A 24,628-nucleotide genomic window follows, 5' to 3' on the forward strand; every position below is an offset into this window, starting at 1 on the left:
AGCAGGTCCTCGTTTGTGACCAGGGTACACATCAGTAGCGCTGGATGCTTACACCATGGTGCAGCATGGGGGGTTTGTTTGCAGGGATAGCATGTTAGCGTGAGACCTACTTACCCGTATTTATCAGCTAGCTCCTTGGCCTGTTTCTCCTGGACCTCCCTCTGGTCGGCCAGGTCAGCCTTGTTCCCCACCAGCACGATGTCTGGGTTCTCACAGTACGCATTAGCCTGCAGCTGACCTAGCATTCAGAACAGTAGCGTTATCTCACGTAGCATTCAGGACAGTAGCATTAGCATGTAGCTGACCCATTATTTAAAACAGTAGCCTGTGGCCTGCCCACAATACTGAACAGAAGAGTTAGACTGTAGCCGACCGAGCATTCGTGTTAGCCTATGGCTGACCTAGCATTCAGAACAACAGAGTAAGCCTGTCGCTTACCAAGCATTCAAACGCCTACCTGTTCGTTAAGAGATGTATCTGAACACACTGTAAGTCATTTTGGATAAAAGGGTCAGCAACGTAATGGTACTAAAAAGATTGAAATGAGTAGCAGAAGAACAAGAAGTATGAGGGACAGAAGGAGGAGGAGAAATGTAGTACTGTAAGGAGGTCAAGAAGCATCATAAGACTACAGTTGTAGTCTTATACAACTAATATGCCTGCTGGCTAACAATGGCACATTACAGAAATTTGGAATTATGTGCACTGTCCTTTGAATAAATAAATGAAATTAAATAAAAGGTAGCAGAGTGGGAGTCGAAGTGAAGCTGTAAGAGGGGAAGGAGGAGGAGGAGGAGGATGAGGAGGAGGAGGAGGAGGAGGAGGAGGAGGAGGAGGGGAAGGAGGAGGAGGAGGAGGAGGAGGAGGAGGAGGAGGAGGAGGAGGAGCGTACTCATCCAGTTGCGGACGTTGAGGAAGCTCTGCTGGCTGGTGAGGTCGAACATCAGCAGGAAGCCCATAGCATCCCTGAAGAACGCTGTGGTCAGACTGCGGAACCTGACACACACAAACACACACACACACACACACACACATACACACATGTAGTCTTCCGCTAAACTGGAACCAGGATTAATAATTCAACAATCACATCTCACTAGGTACATACTTGTAGCGAATACATGGCCTGTCGGTGTGTGTGTGTGTGTGTCGTCACGTCTTTCAAGATGTTTGCCTTTTTTTTATTGTTTATCTACATCTTATTGTGTTGATCATTATTATGTTTCATTTGTTTACTTTCTAGTTAAAGGAGAACCTGATCCCAACAGGTTCTGAGATGATCGCCTGAGATTGCTCCCTCTAAATGTTAAACTCACGCTGTTGCATACATCGTGGGCCTGGTGATCAACAGGTGAGCCTGTTGGTCATGGAGAATCCACCCAAACCCAAACCTAGTCCCCCCTGACCGGTCCAGGTCCAGGACGAGGGGACAGGTTAACTCTGGTTAACTTGTAGTGCGGCCGAGCTCGGCCTTGTGATTGGACAATCGACCTCAGTGGCCACTGGCGGACTCCTCTTGGTTTGGAGGGGGGGAGCTGGCGTCATGATGACGGGCGGTGGGGGTCTTACCTCTCCTGGCCGGCCGTGTCCCAGAGCTGCAGGTGGACCTTGAAGGTCTTCCCCGCGGTGGTCCCATTGGGGTTGGAGGCCGTGTACACCTGAGGAGACAGCACTAGACCGATCAGAGACCACCTGGACCCCCCTCGATCAATCATAGACCTGAAGTAAGGAACTTTGTAGAATAGGAGGCATTCACCCCAGGCAGCCATCTTGGTGCTTTTCCACCATTCCAGGTAGAATAAAAACAACTGGTTGCTTGGTAACTCTAGAATGTTTGGTCAAGAAGTAGCAAGATGATGGGAGGGACTTCAGATTTCATGCTTTTTGGACTTTAGATCACATGATTGAAACCCTACCACGAGACATGTTTCACAAGGTCTGGCAAGTCGGATCCCTTCATCCCCTTCGTCACTCTTTTTTCTTTCTCACCTCACCTCAGCAGCTGTCTCTTCTTCTCTTCTCCTTCTCTATCCCCATCTCTATGTCGCTCTTTTTCTTATCAACACGATAACTTCCTCTCTCTGTCTGTTCTGTCTTGTTCAAGTATCTGCTTTATCTCAGTCTCTCTCTCTCTCTCTCTCTCTATTTGAATTGTCCACTTATCTCTTCATTTCAATTTCCTTTTTATTTTTGTTTCGCCATTTATTTTAGTCTTCCCCCGTTTTTTTTTTTTCATTTTTATCATCTCTCACACACGCACTCACACATGCGTCATTCCGGGGATGTCCATTATAACAAAGGACATTTTATTACAGGAGCTGGCAAACAATAGGGCACTGAGACAATGCATCACCACGGCTACGCAACATATCGCCAGGGAAACACATTGCCTCGGTAACGCATCGCCAGAGCAACGCATCACCAGGACAACGCTACACCAGGGCAACACTTTCATGCGGTTAGGGAAAAACATATTTTAGCTAGCTGCACTTTTGTGTTGGTAACTCACCACTCTCTTTTCCCTGAAGTCGATGCCGACTGTGGTGATGAACTTGGGGTTGAACTTGTTGTCGGTGTACCTATAGAGGAAGGTGGTCTTCCCCACACCGGAGTCCCCCAGAGCAAGGAGCTTTATAAGGTAGTCATAATCCCCATCCGTCATAATTAGGAGTGCGATGAACCTGCAAAACAGCACACACACACACACATTTAGTACAATGGAAGTAGTATGGACCGGAGGAAAATTCACAACAACACACATACACACAGAAGAAAGTGATTACGTGGGGACCAGGGTGAACCTTCACACACACACACACACACACAACCACAACCACAACCACACACACACACACACACACACACACACACACACACACACACACACACACACACACACACACACACACACAGCGTGAATCTTTAAGACACAAAAGACATGTGAGGGGAAATCAACTGGCAACAGTTAAGTGCAATGTTGTGTAACTGTCACAATGATTGCATTTGTAGCTTGAACTATTAAATTATTGAGGATTGAGCAAAATACCATCGTGAGTTGGTTAGTACAGTGAAAGTTTGGGTGAGTTTTTAAACAGTGATCCAAAATCCAATAATCAACATGGATTTAATAAGTGGTGTGGACCCATTAAAATGGGCTTGAAGGAACAGGAGGACATAGTAGACTGAAATGACATGAGATTGCAAGTAATTTACAGATTTTTCTTTTCCATTAATTGAGATACCTTAACTTATCTCTTATTTATCTTCTCACATCACATCTTAAAGGAATACTCCTTTAATATATTAGACTTCCCCTCTGTGAAATTATGAGCATGCACCATGTTTCTGTCCACAAAACAGCAGAGTTATGGAGCCACCTTGATATTAACCTTATTGTGCTTTCAAAAGGGCACAGGGGGATTTCATTACGCCTGTCTGCCAATTCCCAGACTGATTTGATTTGGGGAATAAAGATATTGTTCTTCTGTTGGTACCTTACGGACACAGTAAGAAGCAGCAGTGATTGGCTATGTAATGTTATGATTCCCTCATCTCTTAAAGCCAATCAAATAAAAGGTAATCTTGAAGCCATTTACTTGAAACAAAGTGACATAACATCCCAAACATATTGGGGCCAACTATGCCTGGTATACTGAATGTAGAGAATGCAGTTGTTCTCATTTACCGAGGTACAAATACTACTATTACTAAAAGTAATGTTTTACAGAAGGGATAATCCTTTGGCATTGTATTAAAAACTACAAAATAAATATATATCATACCTAATAAGTATATCCCAGTGTCCACCCTAATATGGGGGACAGTGTGTTCGATAGATAATTAGCCTAAGAGGTTAATTGTATCACATACAAGCTATACTCTCTGCTCTTTATTAAAGAGCATTATTTAACATTATGACGCATTTCTTAAAGATGATTACTTCGTTAATTAAGAGTATTATGATGTATTTTACACATTTCTGAATCAGGACAAATCCTCCTCATTGCTAGTGCAGTGGCTACAGGTTAGGACTTTCAAAGTACTTAGTACTTAGAATGGACAAATCAATAGGATCCCCCACTTGCCCAACACTGGCCAAAGACACCACTTTCCACATAGAAGTGTGACATGTTACTCCCATGTGAATATATATTCAACTTTTACTGAAAATGGTAATATATTCTGTTTACTGGTTATAGTCTGATGATGTTTATGCGACATTGTGTGCTCTTTGCATTTAATGTATGGATGTTTATTCTGGAAACAGACAGACAGACAGTCAGACAGACCGACAGACAGAGAGACAGACCAACAGACAGACAGAGAGGACGATGATACGTATCTGAGAAAGACAGAGACACATAAAGTGCACATTAATATTTCATCTGTGTTTGTGAATGCATGATTTCAAGTGAGTGATGAGGTTAAATATATAAGGCAGTCTGTGCTGTAGAAACAAAGTGTATATTTCAAATGTATTTTCCATGTCACTCTAAAGTAAGTGGATTTGTATGGAGAGTACAGTTGGCTGATATATTGATAATATACTATTAATATCCTGATATAAGATGACAAAATTAAACAGTTTTTGTAAAGATATTTTCACAGCAATGACTACCATTCTTGAATAAACACTCTTCACCAATTAAATGTAATAATGCAGTATTGTGTGAAAGCTGTAGTTCCTGGCGCGCGTGCGTGTGATGCGATGTGCGTGTGCGTGTGCGTGAGCATGTGCGTGTGTGTGTGTAGCCTGTAGCTATATATTTAGACGCTGAAGTCATGAGACTCTCATTCCCGGGAAACACAGAGGACTGGAGGACAAGGCGAGCCAAGACACACACAGCACACAGCCCCCAAACTAGCCAAGAAGCCAACTGGACAAGAAGCTAAAGACAAGCTTTCAATAAACTAAAGACAAGCTTTCAATAAACTAAAGACAAGCTGTCCTAGAAGCTAAAGACAAGCTATTTAATAAGCTAAAGATCAGCTAGGCAAGAAGCTACAGACAAGCTTTTCAATAAACTAAAGAAAAGCTGTCCTAGAAGCTAAAGACAAGCTATTTCATAAGCTAAAGATCAGCTAGGCAAGAAACTAAAGACAAGTTATTGAATAAGTTGAAGAAAAGCTAGCCAATAAACTAAATTAAACTAGCCTATGAGATAAAGACAAGCTAACCAATAAAAGAAGGAAAAGATTGCCAAGAAGCTGAAGCTGAAGCCAAGGACATATGCAAAGTTACCTAATATGAAAATAATTATTTGAACCATTATTTATAGCCGTTGATGCCATTACCAGGTTAGCATGATCGAGGTGTGAGGTTAAAAGGGTTGCCGAAATATTTTGAATAAACAAACACTAACCTAATTATTCAACTAAAAAAATCCAAGACTGCTGCTGTTTCTGTCTTTCGACACTCTTCACAAATGTCTACGTAGTTGTACAAAGAAGAGTCAGGGGTGATGAATTTGGACCCTACATAGCATACTGGGAGACTGTGGTTAACGGTTTGTATCCAACATGCTACTTTTGACAGGTGATACACTGACAGTCACCACACCATGTTGTACAGGGATCCAAGGTAGTATTCTGTCCATCTTTATAAACAGTTTTCTTTTACATACATTTTTCATGCACTATTTTCTATCTGTTTTGCCTAGCCATACTTTTGTTTCATAGCTATTGTTTCACAGTACAATCGTATGGCCTAACATGAAGCACTAATGAGACAGATGTGTATTTCCAGGCCTTCTTATCCACAGAGCGTTCTGGCTTCATGAACACAACTCTCCACCGCTACCTGGCTACCACGGCAACAGCATGAGGGGAAGGAGAGTACAACAAAGTGCAAAGAACAAAGGAGAGTAGGACAGAGTGCAGAGTAAAGAATAAAGTAGAGTAGAATTAAGTGTATAGTATACAGTTAGTATAAATAATGGTAGAGTAGAACATATTAGAATAGGGAACACAAGTACATAGTAGAGTAAAATAGAGTAGAACATGTTTACATATGAGGAGAGAGGAGGAGAGGGGACAAGAGGAGAGAGGAGGAGAGGAGATGATAAGAAAAGAGAGGGGAGAGGAGGATGAGAGGGGACGAGAGGAGAGGAGACAAGAGGAGAAAGGAGGAGAGGGGAGGAGACAAGAGGAGGAGAGGAGAAGAGAGGAGAGGAGACAAGAGGTGAGAGCAGGAGAGAGGAGAGAAAAGGATGAGAGGAGAGGACGCAAGGGGATAGGGGAGATGATAGAAAAAATGAAGAGGAGAAAGGAGACAAGAAGAGAGAGGAGAAGAGAGAGGAGACAGGAGAACCATCGTACCACAGCATATGTCCCGTGATGAGGAGCGGAGACACTGGACGTCATTCGGATGTTCCACAGCCACAAACCCACACGTTACACACAATGGACCCAGCTAAGTATCAAGGAGGCAACACACACTCATCCATGCATGATCTGAGGGCTGCAACTAATCAGACCGATACTGTAGACTTTTGAACATTTATTAGGCTCACATTTTCACATGAAGCTACTCGATTCGCTGGCTCGTACTGATCTCTACACTCCCAGCTTGTGTACTCGTGTTATTTCCACAGATTTCGTTACTATTGATTGTAATCAGGAGAGGTCCCAGTGCTCTTTATGTTGTGTTCCGCAGCTTCAGGTCCCCCATCACTCCAAAGAAGACACCGTCGCACAAAGGTCCCTCAACACAGAGACCCAGAGGGCTCCGGTGGGGTGGGAAGGTCACCTGTTGGGCCCTGGAGGCCCGTGCTAAGTGATCTGAAGCCGATCTGACCGGCAGTCCGAGGGACGTTGTCAAGACCCACGTTGACATTACCAACCCACTTATTCAGCTTCTGCAATCAATTACCCTGCCAGGGATGGCTATTGATCTGTGATCAGCCGGACCTTGTCCAAAAGGCCCAGACATAATTTGTTTAGCGCTAGGATAGACAAGACTGACCATTAACATGACAATAATGAGGTCAGGCCCAGAGGTACCCTGCATACAGCGTCTCCGTCATCACAAAGCAGCACTCTATTGATGTGCACTGTAAAGTGATTGTTTTCAACTCAAGTTCTGGGTATTCTAGCTATTCTTCTAGCTATATGTATTCTAGTTTTGTGTATTCTTGCTCTCCGTTTTCTACATTTGTATTCTAGTTTAATATAATCAAGCTATCTATGTCCTATATCTATGTATTATGGTTCTTTGTGCTCTATCTCTGTGTTTTGTTCTTCTGTGTGCTATTATCTCTGTACTGTGGTTCTGCCTGCTCCATCTCTGTGTATTGTGGTTCTGCCTGCTGTATCTCTATGTTTTGTGGTTCTGCATGCTGTATCTCTGTGTGTTGTGGTTCTGCATGTCTTATATCTATGTATTGTGTTTCTGCAGGCTCCATCTCTGCATATTGAGGTTCTTCGTACTCTATCTTTGTGTAATCTTGTTCTGCCTGCTCCATCTCTGTATGTTCTTGTTCTGCGTTGTCTATCTCTGTGTATTCTGGTTCTGCCTGCTCTATCTCTGTGTATTCTGGTTCTGCGTGCTCTGTCTCTGCGTGCTACTGGGGTACCAGCAGTGGGTGCCAACAGGGAGGGAGGTGGCTGACATCTGTAGAAACAGCAGACACCACCACTCAAAGGTCAGACGGGAAAGAGAGCCAGAGGAGGGAGCAGGGGGAGGGATTACAACAAGGTGCTAGGGGGAGGGGCTACAGTAGGAGGAGCAAGGATACAGGAGGTAAGGATACAGGAGGTAAGGGTAAGTAAGGTAAGGGCAAGAAAACTCGGGATTTCATCATACGGTCATAAACAGATTCAGCGTAGAGAAACCAATCCCCAGCAGATCTGGCACAAAGACCCCATGCCAGGTTGGTGAACAACACCACTCTCATGTCTGTGTCCCTGCCTGTCCCTTCCCCTTTATAAACAACACAAACCCTCTGCTGACAGACGCGCTCCAGGTAGAAGGTAAGGACATCAGGGACATTAGGGACGCGACCCGAACATCAATGGTCTGAATCAGGGTCGAGCCCTGGAGCTGGAACAACCAACATGTGAACGGTGTGAGACCACACAACGCACACATGACTCCTGGAGCCTGACCCCTGACCCTTCCTTCAGTCCATATAAAGACGTGCGGGTGTGTGTGTGTGTGCGCGCGTGTGTGTACATGTGTGTGATCTAGTGTGTCAGATTAGTTAATTGACCCGTAAGTTAATCAATGATGAATCCATCCCGAGCAGAGGAGGACAAAGAAGACAAGAGGAGGCGAGCTGCCTGCATCACACGATTCAGACCTCACCAGTCGATTACAGAGCGTACAACCACAGCACCCCGGATTTAAAACCCGATCATAAACATCCTGAACACATGCTTCTGCGCTGGTGACCCAGCTAAAACCATTAGCTCCGTGACAACTGGTGATCTTTATAATGCGAGATGATGTGTCGATGAAAAGAACATGATATATGAACCTCAGCGAGTCTTTAACCCTTATGTAGGGTCTGAGGGTGTAGCTACGCCGGTGGTGTAGGGTCCAAGGGCGTAGCTACGCCGGTGGTGTAGGGACCGAGGGCGTAGCTACGCCGGTTGATACAGAGGTGGTGTTGATACATTTGTACTTTTTGCGAATAATTTCTTTATAAGTGGTGACAGGTGTATTAACAAAGTTAATATTCAAATCACTGTCATCACCGTCAGCTAGACCAGACTAGTAGAGGGAAGAGTGGACACCATGTGATTTGACACTTTAGCACATGAATGTGTTGCTTGTCATGATGTCTGATCACTAGGAGATGTACATGTGACCTTAACCCACACACACAGTATCTGTGTCCTCAGTAAACACACAGTCGGTCTTTAGTATGTCACATGCCTCGTTGTTAAACTGATAGAGAAAGGCAGAAATTAGGAGAGAGAGAGAGAGAGACAGAGACAGAGACAGAGACAGAGACAGAGACAGAGAGAGAGAGACACAGGGAGCCATGGGAAAACCGAGGGAAAGATGGGAGAGGAACAGAGACAAACAGATAGGTAAAGTGGGAGAAATAGAAAAATAGACCGTGAAAAAGGGCAAAAATGTCATCTTCAAAATAAGCTCTAAAGGTATTGGTCTGTGCTGTGTTGATAAGTGGTTCTTAAAAGGTTCCCATGATGAAGGTGGAAATGTGGCACTTGGTCTCACTTCATTTCTCTTCTGCATCATTTGTTATTACTAATAATAGTATTATGATACGTTATTCATAATAACAATATGATTGGTTGGCCTGCTCACACATCGCTCAGTCTGAACGCCAGCAGGCTTCTTGATCGCCACTCTTTCCCTACTCCTACCTGCTCCTTACAGACCTGTACAGTCCAACCCCTACCTGCTCCTTAATGACCTGTCTCTGTACTGTCTATCCCCTACCTGCTCCGTAATGACCCGTCTCTGTACTGTCTAACCCCTGCCTGCTCCTTAATGACCTGTCTCTGTACTGTCTATCCCCTACCTGCTCCTTATGCCCTGTTTACACCTACCCGATAGTGGGCCCCGATGGTGCCCGATGGCTAAATCAGCAGCTATCGTTATAACATCGGCAAATAGCGTGGTTGTATCGGGAAACACCGTTACTCTTCCCGGGAACATCGTTAGACAACGGGAAGAAACGGGAAGAAATGCTCAATGATCGGGCAACATCGGGCAACATCGGCAAAGAACGAACATGTTTGTTAATTTTGGGTCTATCGGGGTAGAATCGGTTACGAGGTGTTGCTATGGGCTAATCGACTATAATCGGGAATAGAACGGGAGTATAACGTAAGACATCGCAAATCGTTCGGGAATTTTCCCGGGCACATCGGCTATATTCGTTAATCTTCCGCGTTTTATTGTATTTTATCGTCTTTATATCGGCAACCTCAACACACGAAAGACCCTCGAGAACCCTAGACAAATAACGATTGTGAGTGACCAGATTGTGTTAAGGAAGACCCTCAATCTGCCACTTGGATATAAATAGGGGGTGATGGATGGATGTCCTACTTTTATAATTACAGGGTACTTCGCCCATTTAGAACCGGCGTTCTATTATTATAAAATCGCTATTGTAATATAAATAAATATATAAATAAATATCAGTCTAAACCAGTCTCCCCTTTGCCTTCTCCCGAAATGACACCAAATGACGCCAAACGCGTCATTTAACGTGTTTGGCGTCATTCGAAATGACGTCAAATTACGCCAAACGCACTTCGGGGGTCTTCCCTGGCATAAATCGTTATGTTATCGTTATAACATCGGGTATGTGTAAATGCTACCCCGATAAATTGACCCGATCATACATTTTTAGCCCGATGTCACCCGAATCACCCCGACTTCCACATCGGTGGTCCATCGGCCATTAGCGGGATGGTGTAAACGGGGCATTAATGACCTGTCTCTGTACTGTCCAACCCCTACCTGCTCCTTAATGACCTGTCTCTGTACTGTCTAACCCCTTCCTGCTCCTTAATGACCTGTCTCTGTACTGTCTAACCCCTACCTGCTCCTTAATGACCTGTCTCTGTACTGTCTAACCCCTACCTGCTCCTTAATGACCTGTCTCTGTACTGTCTAACCCCTACCTGCTCCTTAATGACCTGTCTCTGTACTGTCTAACCCCTACCTGCTCCTTAATGACCTGTCTCTGTACTGTCCAACCCCTACCTGCTCCTTAATGACCTGTCTCTGTACTGTCTAACCCCTTCCTGCTCCTTAATGACCTGTCTCTGTACTGTCTAACCCCTACCTGCTCCTTAATGACCTGTCTCTGTACTGTCCAACCCCTACCTGCTCCTTAATGACCTGTCTCTGTACTGTCTAACCCCTACCTGCTCCTTAATGACCTGTCTCTGTACTGTCTAACCCCTACCTGCTCCTTAATGACCTGTCTCTGTACTGTCTAACCCCTTCCTGCTCCTTAATGACCTGTCTCTGTACTGTCTAACCCCTACCTGCTCCTTAATGACCTGTCTCTGTACTGTCCAACCCCTACCTGCTCCTTAATGACCTGTCTCTGTACTGTCTAACCCCTACCTGCTCCTTAATGACCTGTCACTGTACTGTCTATCCCCTACCTGCTCCTTAATGACCTGTCTCTGTACTGTCTAACCTTACCTGCTCCTTAATGACCTGTCTCTGTTTTCCCTGTTGCTCCTGCCAAGGCCTAAGTACCACATCTGTATTTGCTAGGTTAACAGTCCTGCAGGCACAACGATCCTTAGATATATATTTACACGACCTTACACTGCAGTATAAATACTGAAACACAACTGTAATAAAATGAAAGTATTACAACTTATTTAAATGAATCACGCGACTGTCCTCTATCCCCAGCCGACCACATGACCAGTCCAGTCCCAGTCCATCTGATCCACTTCTGTTTCAATCTACTGCAGAGCTTGGTCCAAACCAGTGTCAGTTCAGGCTCCAGACTAACCCAGCCCAGTCAACAAACTCCAGGGTCCAGTGTAAGACTATTGTGTGTGTGTGTGTGTGTGTGTGTGTGTGTGTGTGTGTGTGTGTGTGTGTGTGTGTGTGTGTGTGTGTGTGTGTGTGTGTGTGTGTGTGTGTGTGTGTGTGTGTGTGTGTGTGTGTGAAACCCAGACGGAACACATTAGTTGGTCTTACTCCAACATAGTCAGCGGTAAGCTGTTTTATTCACATTATTTGTATGGCCGCGCTTTTGTTGATTTCAACGAGAGAGAGAGAGAGAGAGAGAGAGAGAGAGAGAGAGAGAGAGAGAGAGAGAGAGAGAGAGAGAGAGAGAGAGAGAGAGAGAGAGAGTAGCCAACAGCTTATCACATGCCTTAAACCTTAAGATTAAATACATAACTACCAAACTATCACCAGAACAGACCAACTGATAACCTAACAACACCTGAATACTACACTATAGTACTACACTACAGAGATATCTCCAAAAGATGGAAGCCCTGCTTACCTCCACAGAGCTCCTTCGTGTGCCGTACTTTCCTCAGAGATGGAGACAGAGACTCAGAGAGACACACACCGAGAAAGAGAGAGAGAGAGACCAGCTGACTGTCAGCCTATCGCTCTTTGTGTGTGTGTGTGTGTGTGTGTGTGTGTGTGTGTGTGTGTGTGTGTGTGTGTGTGTGTGTGTGTGTGTGTGTGTGTGTGTGTGTGTGTGTGTGTGTGTGTGTGTGTGTGTGTGTGTGTGTGTAACTGAATGAAGTGCATTGGGGTGTTGACTCCAGCACACCAGAGGCCACGCCCCTCTCTGGACACCCAACTGACTCACTGGCTAGGATGAAGCTTAGCATGTTCACACATGGCTTACGCCAAGGGCTATAGAGCTAACTGATCAGCCTGCTGGCTTGTTGGTTCTGCTAGCAGACTAGCATTACATGGCTTTTCTTTATAAGCAAAAGTTGGCTAACTACCTAGCTACATGCATGGTAGCAAGACAGCTAGCAGATGCGAACTAACTGTGCTACTGACTAGGTAGCAAGACAGCTGATGGATTTTAAGCTCACTCCATTAAAGGCAGGCTAACTGAGAAGCGGGTTAGTTTGGCATGTTGGCAGTGTTTGCTGCCTGACTGGTTTGCAAATGACCCGATGAATCTTCCTTCAAAATAACTGGTTAGCTGGTTTTTCGAGTACACAGAGCAAAGATCATTTCCTATTGCACCTTAGCATCAACTAGCTGTAGGAACAAACTATATCAAATGGATTCTGGATCTTTCTGGTCCTTTTCTGCTTTTCCCTCCCCCTGCTCTGATGTTCAGTGTGTTTGTAGGGACAGGGTGGGCTACTGTAGGCAACTCACCCACGTCGGGCCTTATCACTAGTCATGAGAGTTTGGCCTCAGGTCAAACCAGAGGGGGGGGGGGGGTGTGTGTGTGTGTGTGTGTGTGTGTGTGTGTGTGTGTGTGTGTGTGTGCGTGTGTGCGTGCGTGCGTGCGTGCGTGCGTGCGTGCGTGCGTGCGTGCGTGCGTGCGTGCGTGCGTGCGTGCGTGCGTGTGCGTGTGTTAGAAAAACAGGAAGTTTGCCACTAGGTAAATAGCTAGGAGGGGGAAGTGGATTCTTGTGGCATCTTATCTTTCATCAAATGTTTCACTTTCCATCACTCAGACCTCTGCTCTACGCGCTCCCATGCTAACACGTCCTTCAGCAGCAAACACTAGATCAGACGTGTTATAAAACCAAGGGCAACATGTTGACCAACTGGAAAATCAACACATATTGACAATATTTATTTGAAGAAATAGGAGTATTCTCCCCTTTTGCTCTAATCAACTTACAGCATTTTTTGTACATATTTTTAAATACTGAGGATTTATTTTAAACATCGGTACCTGAATGCTTTTACCTTTTTAATCCATTTTGAAAAGGTTTGAATGAAATTATCAAACAGGATGTATTTTATAACCATTATATTAAGTATAACGAGCTATGACCGGGTTATGTTTGCTCTAGCGCCCCCCTTTGTGGATAGTTTGTACAACACCTCATCCCTCCTCATCGCGATCCAGCTACCTTGACCATTGTGTCAGTGAATAACATATTAGTAAATACCCTGTGACTTCTTTATTTACACGTCACATGCTGCACAATAACAACACACACACACACACACATAGCTGGAAGCTCGTAAAATGTCATACCTCAGGCTGAAACCCATGTGGCGGCAAGAGGGATGTGTGTGTGTGTGTGTGTGTGTGTGTGTGTGTGTGTGTGTGTGTGTGTGTGTGTGTGTGTGTGTGTGTGTGTGTATGTGTGTGTGTGTGTGTGTGTGTGTGTGTGTGTGTGTGTGCATGTGCGAAAGCCTGGAGAAATGTCAAGTCCAGTTAATTTATGTTCCTGTGTTATATATATATAACACAGGAACATCATTCATTCACACACACACACACACACACACACACACACACACACACACACACACACACACACACACACACACACACACACACACACACACACACACACACACACACACACACACACACACACACACCCAGCTGTGGGTCAGGACCCCAACTATAATGGACATGGGGTCGCGGGAGATTGCTGACTTCCCACTATAAATCTGTGATGGTCAACGCTTTGCCCAGAATAACAGTAACTACTCGGAACGGTTGGGAAGGTCCTGTACACGCTGGACTACTAGACCACTACTTCTAACTTGTGGCTGATTTCCACCGTTTGGTACCATCTGAACTTAAGTCTCCTGGTCTTGACTGTTCTGGTTCAACATCAGGACAGTGAGGACATGAGGCATCGCTATGACAACCTGACATTGAAGGGGCACTCTGTGCAGGTACTATTTGCAGTCGAGAACGTGGAAGCTGGTTACACAAGCGACTGGGGCTGGGTGGATCAAAGGTGAGCTGGTACTGTGCTGTGAGGAAAGCCTTTGGTGCTGCGCATGGATGTTAGCGAAGCAGGGCACTGCAGGGAAAGACACAAGGGACACAACACAACACTTCAGAGGACCCCCCGTTCCGTCTTAACTATTTCCCAGGGGGCAGCTTAATGTGGACACTTCCCACAATGAAACCACATAAATCTATAAGCTCCCGGACAAACAACTCTTGGGTGAGAAATACTTATTATTGATCAGCTACCTATCGATCGACCCTCATATACCTGCAAATAGCAGAGCCCTTTAGTGGTTCAACTAAACAGTAGAATGTAGTATATATATATAAATAAATACATACATATATAGTAAAGACAGACAGACATACAGACAGACGGACAGAAAGGGAGGGAGAGACAATTAGTTCCCAGTGAAAACAGACCACATTGTCTAAATTCAGAAGCTAACGTACATAATGTATTTAGTGTGTTTAATGTGTGCAAGACTGTTGCTCAGCGTGGAGTCCACACAAAGCTCTATTCTCCCCACAATCAGCTGAGGAAGGGCAGGAAAACACCTGGAACATTCCTCTGAGTTAGCAGAGACATATCACTATCAACCACTAGCATCAAACTGGATCAACACGACACACAATACACACAATGACAGACATACACCAACACAATGACCTTCTCCACTCCCTTATACACAACAATGCAATGGTAAACATATAATACACACAATGACACATACACACACTAACATTCTACTGTCCTTTATATACAACACATCATACACACAACGGGCCCTATCTTGCATCCAGCGCAATTGACTTTCTCACCGGCGCATGTGTCGTTGCTAGTTTGCAACTGGCGCAGAGCGTTCTTTTCCCTCCAGCGCCACGCGTCGGTAAATTAGGGAATGATCTTGCGCCACTTGCTCCACAAACCAGGAAATACCTCGTTGTTCAGATGCTATTTTAAGGGCGCATGCATAATGTTGTGCACCTCGCGCATACACTTTGCTTCTCTCATCTACCTAGCCACACATTCTTGGTAAATTATTTGGGAAAGAACAGCTGATGCAGCGGTAATAAGTTGTACTTTTAAATCAATGCATCGGCAAACACCGTACAGCAAACACATATTTTCTTGACACAGACATCGTGTACATGCCCATCCATCTGTTTAAACACACGCAACTAAACACGTAACGCATAATAAAGTCCACGGCAATGCATAATAATGGGGGGACACATGCATATTAGGATAATGCATACAATACTGATAAGAAATTGTTTATAATGTATTGCGTATATCATTAAATAGAACCACAGTTACCGCATATCATGTGTGTTAAGTTTTCTTTGCCGAAATTTATTTGAGGACTCAGTATTTCTGAAGTTGTGGAAATAAACCTTATTCCATTTGTAAATTAGGCCATATTATTTGGCCATAAACGGAGCCATTTGAAGATTGAAATTCATGTGCATCTGTCTCATCGGAGACTGCAGACGCGCTGTCAAAATATCAACTTGTCAGATTCAAATGCGCTCATGGCTCTTTAAGGGGATGGGCGATGGCACTCTGATTATTTATTGCACGTTACGCCCAAAACACACCTACGGGTAATTAGGCTACTTCAGACCAACCCTTTTTAGATTTGCGCCGGGCGCAAGAGTCATTTTTTGAGCCGGTAAAATAGCTACATCGCCATAGAACCACCCACAAAGCTACTTGCGCTTGGCGCTTCTCACTTGCGTTCCAGACCGTTAAAATAGGGCCCAACATGACATTATGACATTCCCTAAAACACAGAACAAAACAACACTACAGTAGGATAGCTATGCACACCACATCATGTACATGAATTGCTGTATTTTTTTCACGGTTTCCTGAGGTTGGGGTGTGTGTGTGTGTGTGTGTGTGTGTGTGTGTGTGTGTGTGTGTGTGTGTGTGTGTGTGTGTGTGTGTGTGTGTGTGTGTGTGTGTGTGTGAGAGTGAGTGAGTGAGTGAGTGAGTGAGTGAGTGAGTGAGTGAGTGAGTGAGTGAGTGAGTGAGTGAGAGAGAGAGAGAGACACAGAAATCCGCAAGGTTGGAATGAGGATATGACTTGAGAGAGGAACAGCCAGAAAAGAAATACATGGAAAGACAGTGAGAGGGACAGAGAGAGATAGAGGAAGAGAGTATAAGTCAGCTCGATCCTCTTCCCACCTCCCTTGTCAAAGCATGTCTTCCGTCCATCTCCCCCATGATCACCAACATAATTAACTCCTCCCTCACTACTGGTACTGTACCCCCCACTCTCAAGCTGGCTGCCATCACTCCCATCCTGAAAAAACCTGGTGCTGACCCAACTGACCTTAACCATTACCGGCCCATCTCCAATCTCCCTTTCATCTCCAAAACACTTGAAAGGGTGGTTGCCGCACAACTACAGTCCCACCTCGACACTAACAATCTCCACGAACCGTTCCAATCTGGCTTCCGTCCAAAACACAGCACTGAAACAGCCCTAGTCAAAATCACCAACGACCTCCTCCTTGCAGCCGACTCTGGATTACTCACCATTCTCATCCTCCTCGATCTCAGCGCAGCATTCGACACCATCTCCCACCCTCTGCTCCTGGACCGCCTAGCTGGTATTGGGATCACTGGTGCTGCACTCTCCTGGTTTACATCATACCTCACCGGCCGTCAACAATTTGTTCAACTAAGCAACCACAAGTCTGGGTGTTCAGGTGTCTCACTGGGCGTCCCCCAGGGGTCAGTCTTGGGTCCACTCCTCTTCACCACTTACCTCCTCCCGCTGGGCACACTCCTCCGTCACCATGGGGTCCATTTTCATTGCTACGCTGACGACACACAGGTCTACATCTCCACCAAACCCACCGCTGCCATCCCCCCCACCTCCCTCATCACGTGCCTGGAAGAGATCCGGAGCTGGTTGAGCAGGAACTTCCTGAAACTCAATGGAAACAAGACCGAGGCCCTGCTCATCGGATCCAAATCCACCCTCACTAAATCACAACACACCCCAGCTCCACTCATAATTATCGATGGATTCCCAGTACCCTTCTCCTCCAAAGTCAAGAGCCTCGGCGTCATCCTGGACAACACCCTCTCATTCGCACCCCATATTCACAACATCACCCGGACTGCATTCTTCCACCTCCGCAACATCGCCAGACTCCGCCCATCACTGACCCAATCCAGCGCTGAAATCCTAGTTCACTCATTTGTCACATCACGCATAGACTACTGCAACGCCCTCCTCACCGGACTCCCCACCAAACTTATCAACAGACTGCAGATCATTCAGAACTCAGCCGCCCGGATCATCACCCGCACCAAATCATCTGACCACAACACCCCTGTCCTCATTCAACTTCACTGGCTCCCAGTACACTACCGCATCCAATACAAAACCCTACTCCTCACCTACAAAGCTCTTCACAACCTAGCCCCCAGTTATCTCTGCGACCTCCTCCAAGAATACACTCCCTCCCGCTCCCTCCGCTCAACCTCTGCTGGACTACTATGTATCCCCACATCACGACTCACTTCAATGGGTGCCCGGTCATTCAGCTGTTCAGCACCCAGGCTCTGGAACTCCCTCCCCCCACACATAAAACAGTCAGACACCATTTCAACCTTCAAGTCACAGCTCAAAACTCACTTGTTCAAACTCGCACACAACGTCTAACTGATCACTGTTTTGATTGTTTTTTTTTTTATTTATTTCTTATTGCTTATGTTTATTTATTTATTTATTTATTTATTTTTTCCAAAATGTCTTGCTTTTTAAAAAATGTATGATGACTATATGCTCTGTAAGGTGACCTTGGGTGTCTTGAAAGGCGCCTCTAAATTAAATGTATTATTAATATTATTATTATAATTAAGGACAAATAACAGCGCAGAGAGAGAGTGGAAGGGAGGAGAGGGGAGCAGGAGAAGAGATTAGGAGGAAAGGAAGGAGAAGAAATAGGACGTATGTTTCTCATGTCAGCATGCACTTTGAATTGTGAGTTCAGAAAAAGAAAGAGAGAGAGAAGGACAAAGGAAGGAGGATTTGAGGAAGTGAAAGAAATGGGAATTAGCAGGAGCAGAGATAGTACAGGAATGAGGAGGATGAGGAAGAGGAGGGGGGGACATCCATAGAGTTAAAAAATGCATGAAGCTGGAAACAGACTGCATGCTGGGTACCAGGAACCCCTGTGCTTAGGTCAACACACAACAACACACTGATCCCCCCCTACTTCTGGCTAGTCATGGTGGATATACGACAAGTTGTTCTTTCCTTCACGTTGTGATGACGAGGTGTAAACCAGAACCAGGTTCTTAACCCCTCCATACAGGGTATCCCATAGCAACATAGCAGCATGTATAGGGACACAGAGACATACATCAGGAAATCATTGATCTGCTGGTTTCAACTGGTTGAGTTCACCAGGGATAACTGGTTGAGTTCACCAGGGATAACTGATTGAGTTCACCCGGGATAACTGATTGAGTTCACCCGGGATAACTGGTTGAGTTCATCAGGGATAACTGATTGAGTTCACCAAGGTTTAACTGTTTGAGTTCACCTAGGTTCCAACAGTTTGAGCTCACCAGAACTTAAAGTGAGTCTAAATGGTTCTCTCTCTCTCTCTGTCCAAAAAAACAGCAGCCTTACAGGATTGTTACGTAAGCTGCTTGTTCTAGGATGAACGAGGTGCCTCTTCTCTGTGTGTGTGTGCGCGCGCGCGCGCGCGTGCGTGTGTGCGTACTAGATTTAGTTGATGACTATTGAAAATGACAGAAGAGGAAAACTCAGTCTCCTGTCTCACTGCTTTATTGGTGATGTCACCACACCCTGTGTCGCTGCTCTATTGATGTCACAACAGTCTGTCTCACTGCTTTATTGGTGAGGTCACCACACCCTGTCTCACTGCTCTATTGAAGCCACCCCATCCTGTCTCACTGCTGTATCGGTGATGTGACCATTTCATAATGTTCCATCAGTGAGAGACCGAATATAAACATTTAGAATTGCATTTTATTCTTGACTTCAAGAGAAATACAATGAAAACATATTCAATCAATAAATCTAATAATAATTATCACTTGGTATATTATCCATTGTGCTCTTCATTCACAATTAATTTGTGTTATCATTATGGCATTGCTTTCTATTTACTGAAACTTTTATATTAAGTTGTTTCTTGTATGCTTTGGCGATGCAGAAATGAGCAGGTCAGAAGTAGAGAGAGAAGCATTGTGACGGTAGAATTCTTCCTCGGTTACAATTTAACGCGAATTCATCGCGTCTTTTCATTTTCTCATCTTTTACTTTTCTATCTCCATCACTAGGCAACTAGGGTCCTCTCTTCTGCCTCTCCCTCCCCCTTCCTCCCGCCATCCCTCTCTCTCTTCATTAACCCTCCTTGTTATCGCTCTCGCGTGCTCTCTCTCTCTCTCTCTCTCTCTCTCTCTCTCTCTCTCTCTCTCTCTCTCTCTCTCTCTCTCTCTCTCTCTCTCTCTCTCTCTCTCTCTCTCTCTCTCTCTCTCTCTCTCTCTCTCTCTCTCTCTCTCTCTCTCTCTCTCTCTCTCTCTCTCTCTCTCTCATAATTGGAATAAAACAGCTTACCCGTGACCGTGTCACCCCCTCACCACAGTTTTTGACGGCTTCTAGGGGGAGCAGCGTAGTAAAACCACAGCCTTCTACGCGTGGTCACTGGGAGCCGCCCAGTCCAACCAAAGTCTGGTGGACACTGGGAGCTGCCCAGTACAACAACTAGCATTAATTTGGGATTTCAGAATCCAGTAATCCTATCCAAATGTTTTAAAGTGTGACACTTATTAATGTTATCGTTAATGTATAATACATAGATTGTTCTAAAATGTATAGCAATAAAATATCATAATAAAACCGAGAACCCAATCAACCAATACGCACACCAACGCACACGTACCACCACACACGCACGCACCAGCGCACATACCCACATGCATACACAAACAAACAGAAGCACACGCACCCACATTTAGCCACACGCACATGCACACACACCTGACACACATGCACACGATGGATAAATAATACATTTCAACGTTATTCTTGCTTCATAGCTCCCGTCCATGATATTTATTTCATTAAATATATATCTGCTTTGATATCTTTTGATTTTAAATCACAGCGAGCTGGACTTGAGGGAAGACGTAAAAGTGAATGTAAACTTGTAAGCAGCTTGTTATGAAAACGAGCAACCAATGTCCCTTCTGCAACAAGACAATGATATACAAAATGAATGAATGTCATGATTGCGACTCCCCTTTGAAGTATTCTAATTTCTTGATTGTTGGCAGAGACAAGATAAATCTGAAAGGTAATGTTGAATGTAAAAGGACATTCACGCTTTGAAGGCCTTAACAGTCTTCAAGCAAATCATGCCCAAGTACTGAGACGTCAAAGCCTGATAAAATAAAAAGGAAAGAAAGAAATAAAAAACATCACGCTACTTGATGAGTATCACTCTAGCTAGAGCTGTCGTTTATCACTCGAGTTAGAGTTGATCACTCTAGTTGGAGCTGTTGTTTATCACTCTAGTTAGTGCTGTCGTTTATCACGTTAGAGTTTATCACTCTAGTTAGAGCTGTTGTTTGTTCCTCTAGTTAGTTTATCACTCTAGTTAGAACTGACTTTTATCACGCTAGTTAGAGCTGTCGTTTATCACTCTAGTTAGAGTTGATCACTCCTGTTGGAGCTGTCGTTTATCACTCTAGTTAGCGCTGTCGTTTATCACTCTAGTTAGTGCCGTCGTTTATCACTCTAGTTCGATTATCACTCTAGTTAGAGCTGTCGTTTATCACTCTAGTTAGAGCTGTCGTTTATCACTCTAGTTAGAGCTGTCGTTTATCACGTTAGCGTTTATCACTCTAGTTAGAGCTTTTGTTTATCACTCTAGCTAGGTTATCACTCTAGTTAGAGCTTTCGTTTATAACTCTAGTTAGGTTATCACTCTAGTTAGAGCGGACGATTATCACTCTAGTTAGAGCTGTCGTTTATCACTCTAGTTAGAGTTGATCACTCTAGTTAGAGCTTTCGTTTATCCCTCTAGTTAGTTCATTACTCTAGTTAGAGCTGTCTTTTATCACTCTAGTTTGAGTTTTTCACTCTAGTGCTGTCGTTTATCACTCTAGTTGGAGCTGTCCTTAATCAGTCTAGTTAGAGCTGACGTTATATAGCTCTAGATAGATTATTAGTTATATAGATCTAGTTAAATAGCTAGAGTGGGAGATCCAGGTTGAGCTCTGGGTATAAAGCTCTACTTAGAGCTCTAGCTATACAAATTATAACTCAAGCTTGAGCTACAGTTATATGGATTTAGCTAGAGCCATACACATAGTTCAAGTTTAATTTCTAGATTGATGGAGCTTTAGATATATATGTCCAGCTCTAGTCCCATCTAAAGGACCACAATAGAAACAAGCCTTTGGGCTTTATTGTGTTTTTTAAATCCTTTTGAACACTTCTGTTAATTGTTGTTCAATAAAGTTTTCATTCAATCAAAAGTCTTATAGTTCTAGTTAAATAGCTCTTGTTATATAGCTTTTGTTGGAGCTCTAGTTATATAGCTCTTGTTGGAGCTCTAGTTATATAGCTCTAGGTATATCTTGTTGGAGCTCTAGTAATCTAGCTCTAGGTATATCTGTTTGGAGCTCTAGTAATCTAGCTCTAGGTAGATCTAGTTTGAGCTCTAGTTATATAGCTCTTGGTATATCTTGTTGGAGCTCTAGTTATCTAGTTCTAGGTAGATCTAGTTTGAGCTCTAGTTATCTAGCTCTAGGTATATCTTGTTTGAGCTCTAGTTATCTAGATCTAGTTTGATCTTGTCGGAGCTCTAATTAGCCTGCTCTAGGTAGATCTTGTTGGGTCTCTAGTTATCTAGCTATAGCTATAGTTCTAGTTATTCTGCTCTAGGCAGATCTTGTTGGAGCTCTAGGTACCTAGCTCTAGATAGATCTTGTTGGAGCTCTAGTTATCCAGCTCTAGGTAGCGCTCTTGTTCTCTAGCTCTAGCTGGAGCTATATTTAGTAGCAGCAGGGCAGCAGTATAATGAGCAGTGTAGAACAGTCTGAGATAGAAAGCTGATTTCATTAAGAGATCAAAAAGCACTGACCTGTCTGAATAAATTGACACGGATAAGGTTTAACTCTCCTCTCGCTCTCTAACCTCTTCCCCACCTCTTTATCTCTCCTCCAACTCTTTATCTCTTTAGCTCTATGTTCTCTTATATAGCTCTATGTCCTCTTCTGTAGCTCTATGTCCTCTTCTGTAGCTCTATGTCCTCTTCTGTAGATCTGTCCTCTTCACTTCCTCCTAATACTCTTCTCTAGCTAGCGCTCTCTTTAATCACATCTGCTCTATTTTCTCCACCTCTCTCCTATCTTACTCTCTTTTTCTACCTCTCGCTTGACTATCGCTCACTTACTCTCCCACTCTCCTCTAAATCTGTTTCTCTTCTCTCTCTATCCCTCTCTTTATGCTCTTCATACGTCTCTTGAGTACAAGTTCTAATGCCTACCTACTAGTCTATATTTCTCAAACAGACGTTTTGCACCTCATGCTGTTCAATTGTACTTCTAATTATCTCCCTCTCTCTTCTCTAGTGTCTCTCGCTCTCATTTCCTTACCGTCTCTCCAACGATCTGTCAGTTACCCTCTTAATCACACCAAGCTGTAAAAGGGGACCCAACTACTGGGCCAGGGGGATGATGTATAGGCAATCTACACACATGTCAATACAAGAACTATGAATAATAGATCATATTAACCAACAAACTTCAATGCACTGTATACATAATGAGCAGCAGTATAGTAGATATTATACTATAATAGTATAGTATATAGACCGGTCTATTGTCGTTATGAATCGGGTCAATGTGAAGATTGGCAAACAATAGTGTTCAATTTACTTTGTGCTACGGTGCTACCTAATAATACTACATTGTATTGGCGCTAGAACCGATTCCCTGTAAATACGACTTGTTCATTTGACGCTTTTTTAACACCGAGGCCATACATAAGCCCGCCCGCCAGGGGGTATCCCCGTTAACCCTCCCAATGCAGAACCCCAGGACCCCGGGACACCCTCACCCTGAAGACTCTCAGGGCCCCGTGACACCCCTCACCCTGTATACCCCCAGGACCACGTGAAACCCCTCCCCTGCCGTCAGGACACCCCTCACCTGCCAACAGGACACCCCCCACCTGCCGTCAGGGGCAGACGAGACGTCCACAACATGAGTGTTGCAGCACAGCTCCCGGTCTTTGGTTCGACGTGGACGCTGAGCTCGCATCGATAGAAAAGAACAATCTGATCTTGTGACGTAAACGGAGTTCTAAGTTTTCCAGGTTGGAAAGTTGCGGCATTTCTCATTTGAAACTGCACGAATTGTGTCATACAAAATCATGCAGTTACAAACGTACACACATCACGACCAAAAGTCGTTTGCATGAAAATGCGTTTCGGCTGCAAACTGAAACGCCTCTCATGCAAACGAGTTTCTCTGCAGACAGTTCTCCCGTCTCTCCTGCCTCGTCTCTCGTCTGGAAACACGCAGTCCACGGACCTATGACTCATACCCCCGCGTTACACACACACACACACACACACACACACACACACACACACACACACACACACACACACACACACACACACACACACACACACACACACACCACACACACACACACACACACACACACACACCACGTCCTGATAAGACGGCATAAGAGCGGGTTTTGTACTCACGTCAACGGTGATAAAGCGAGCTCAGATGCGGTCAGCAGCGGTGTGGTCCAGGCTCTCCCGTTCGTCTCCTCCCGAACCGAGAACCCAGTGCATCTTCACCGTCTTGGCCGCTCGGTGAAACCCAGGATGATCCAACCTCGCCCAACAAACCCTTCAAAAGCTGACTAAATGACCAGGAAGGCGGAGGAGGTTGTATGTCAGGGAACGGCGGCGTAGACCTCGGAGAAGCAGGTGGAGCTGGTGGCTATCGCTTCCTTTAGGGTGGAGGTTTGACACTTGTGTGTTTCTCCAGTCAGTCAGCCGTGAACGGATGCCTGCTGCCTCCAGGTCCTAGCGCCGGAGCTGTTATTCCTTCCAACTTTTAGCTGTCCCCAGTGCGTCCAACAGGTGGATGGATGTGTGTGTGTGTGTGTGTGTGTGTGTGTGTGTGTGTGTGTGTGTGTGTGTGTGTGTGTGTGTGTGTGTGTGTGTGT

General features: G+C 44.7%; 1 protein-coding gene across 2 annotated transcripts in view; it reads right to left on the reverse strand.

Moving 5' to 3' along the window:
- The window catches only part of rab27b (RAB27B, member RAS oncogene family), a 28,172-nt gene extending 3,681 nt beyond the window's left edge, over window positions 1-24,491 (reverse strand). Inside the window, exons 1-5 of one of the 2 annotated variants that reach the window (XM_030341512.1) lie at window positions 24,156-24,491; window positions 2,510-2,681; window positions 1,570-1,658; window positions 893-996; window positions 115-238 (exon numbers count right to left, since the gene is read on the reverse strand). In XM_030341512.1, the coding sequence (XP_030197372.1) occupies window positions 115-238; window positions 893-996; window positions 1,570-1,658; window positions 2,510-2,662 (470 nt within the window). In that variant the 5' untranslated portion in view covers window positions 2,663-2,681; window positions 24,156-24,491. Of the gene's footprint in view, window positions 1-114; window positions 239-892; window positions 997-1,569; window positions 1,659-2,509; window positions 2,682-11,966; window positions 12,086-24,155 lie in introns of those variants that run through there. The other variant, XM_030341511.1, reaches the window with a different exon arrangement.
- Window positions 24,492-24,628: the final 137 nt, after the last annotated feature.

The sequence above is a fragment of the Gadus morhua genome, chromosome 19 (assembly GCF_902167405.1).
Source record: "Gadus morhua chromosome 19, gadMor3.0, whole genome shotgun sequence".
Lineage (NCBI taxonomy): Eukaryota > Metazoa > Chordata > Actinopteri > Gadiformes > Gadidae > Gadus > Gadus morhua.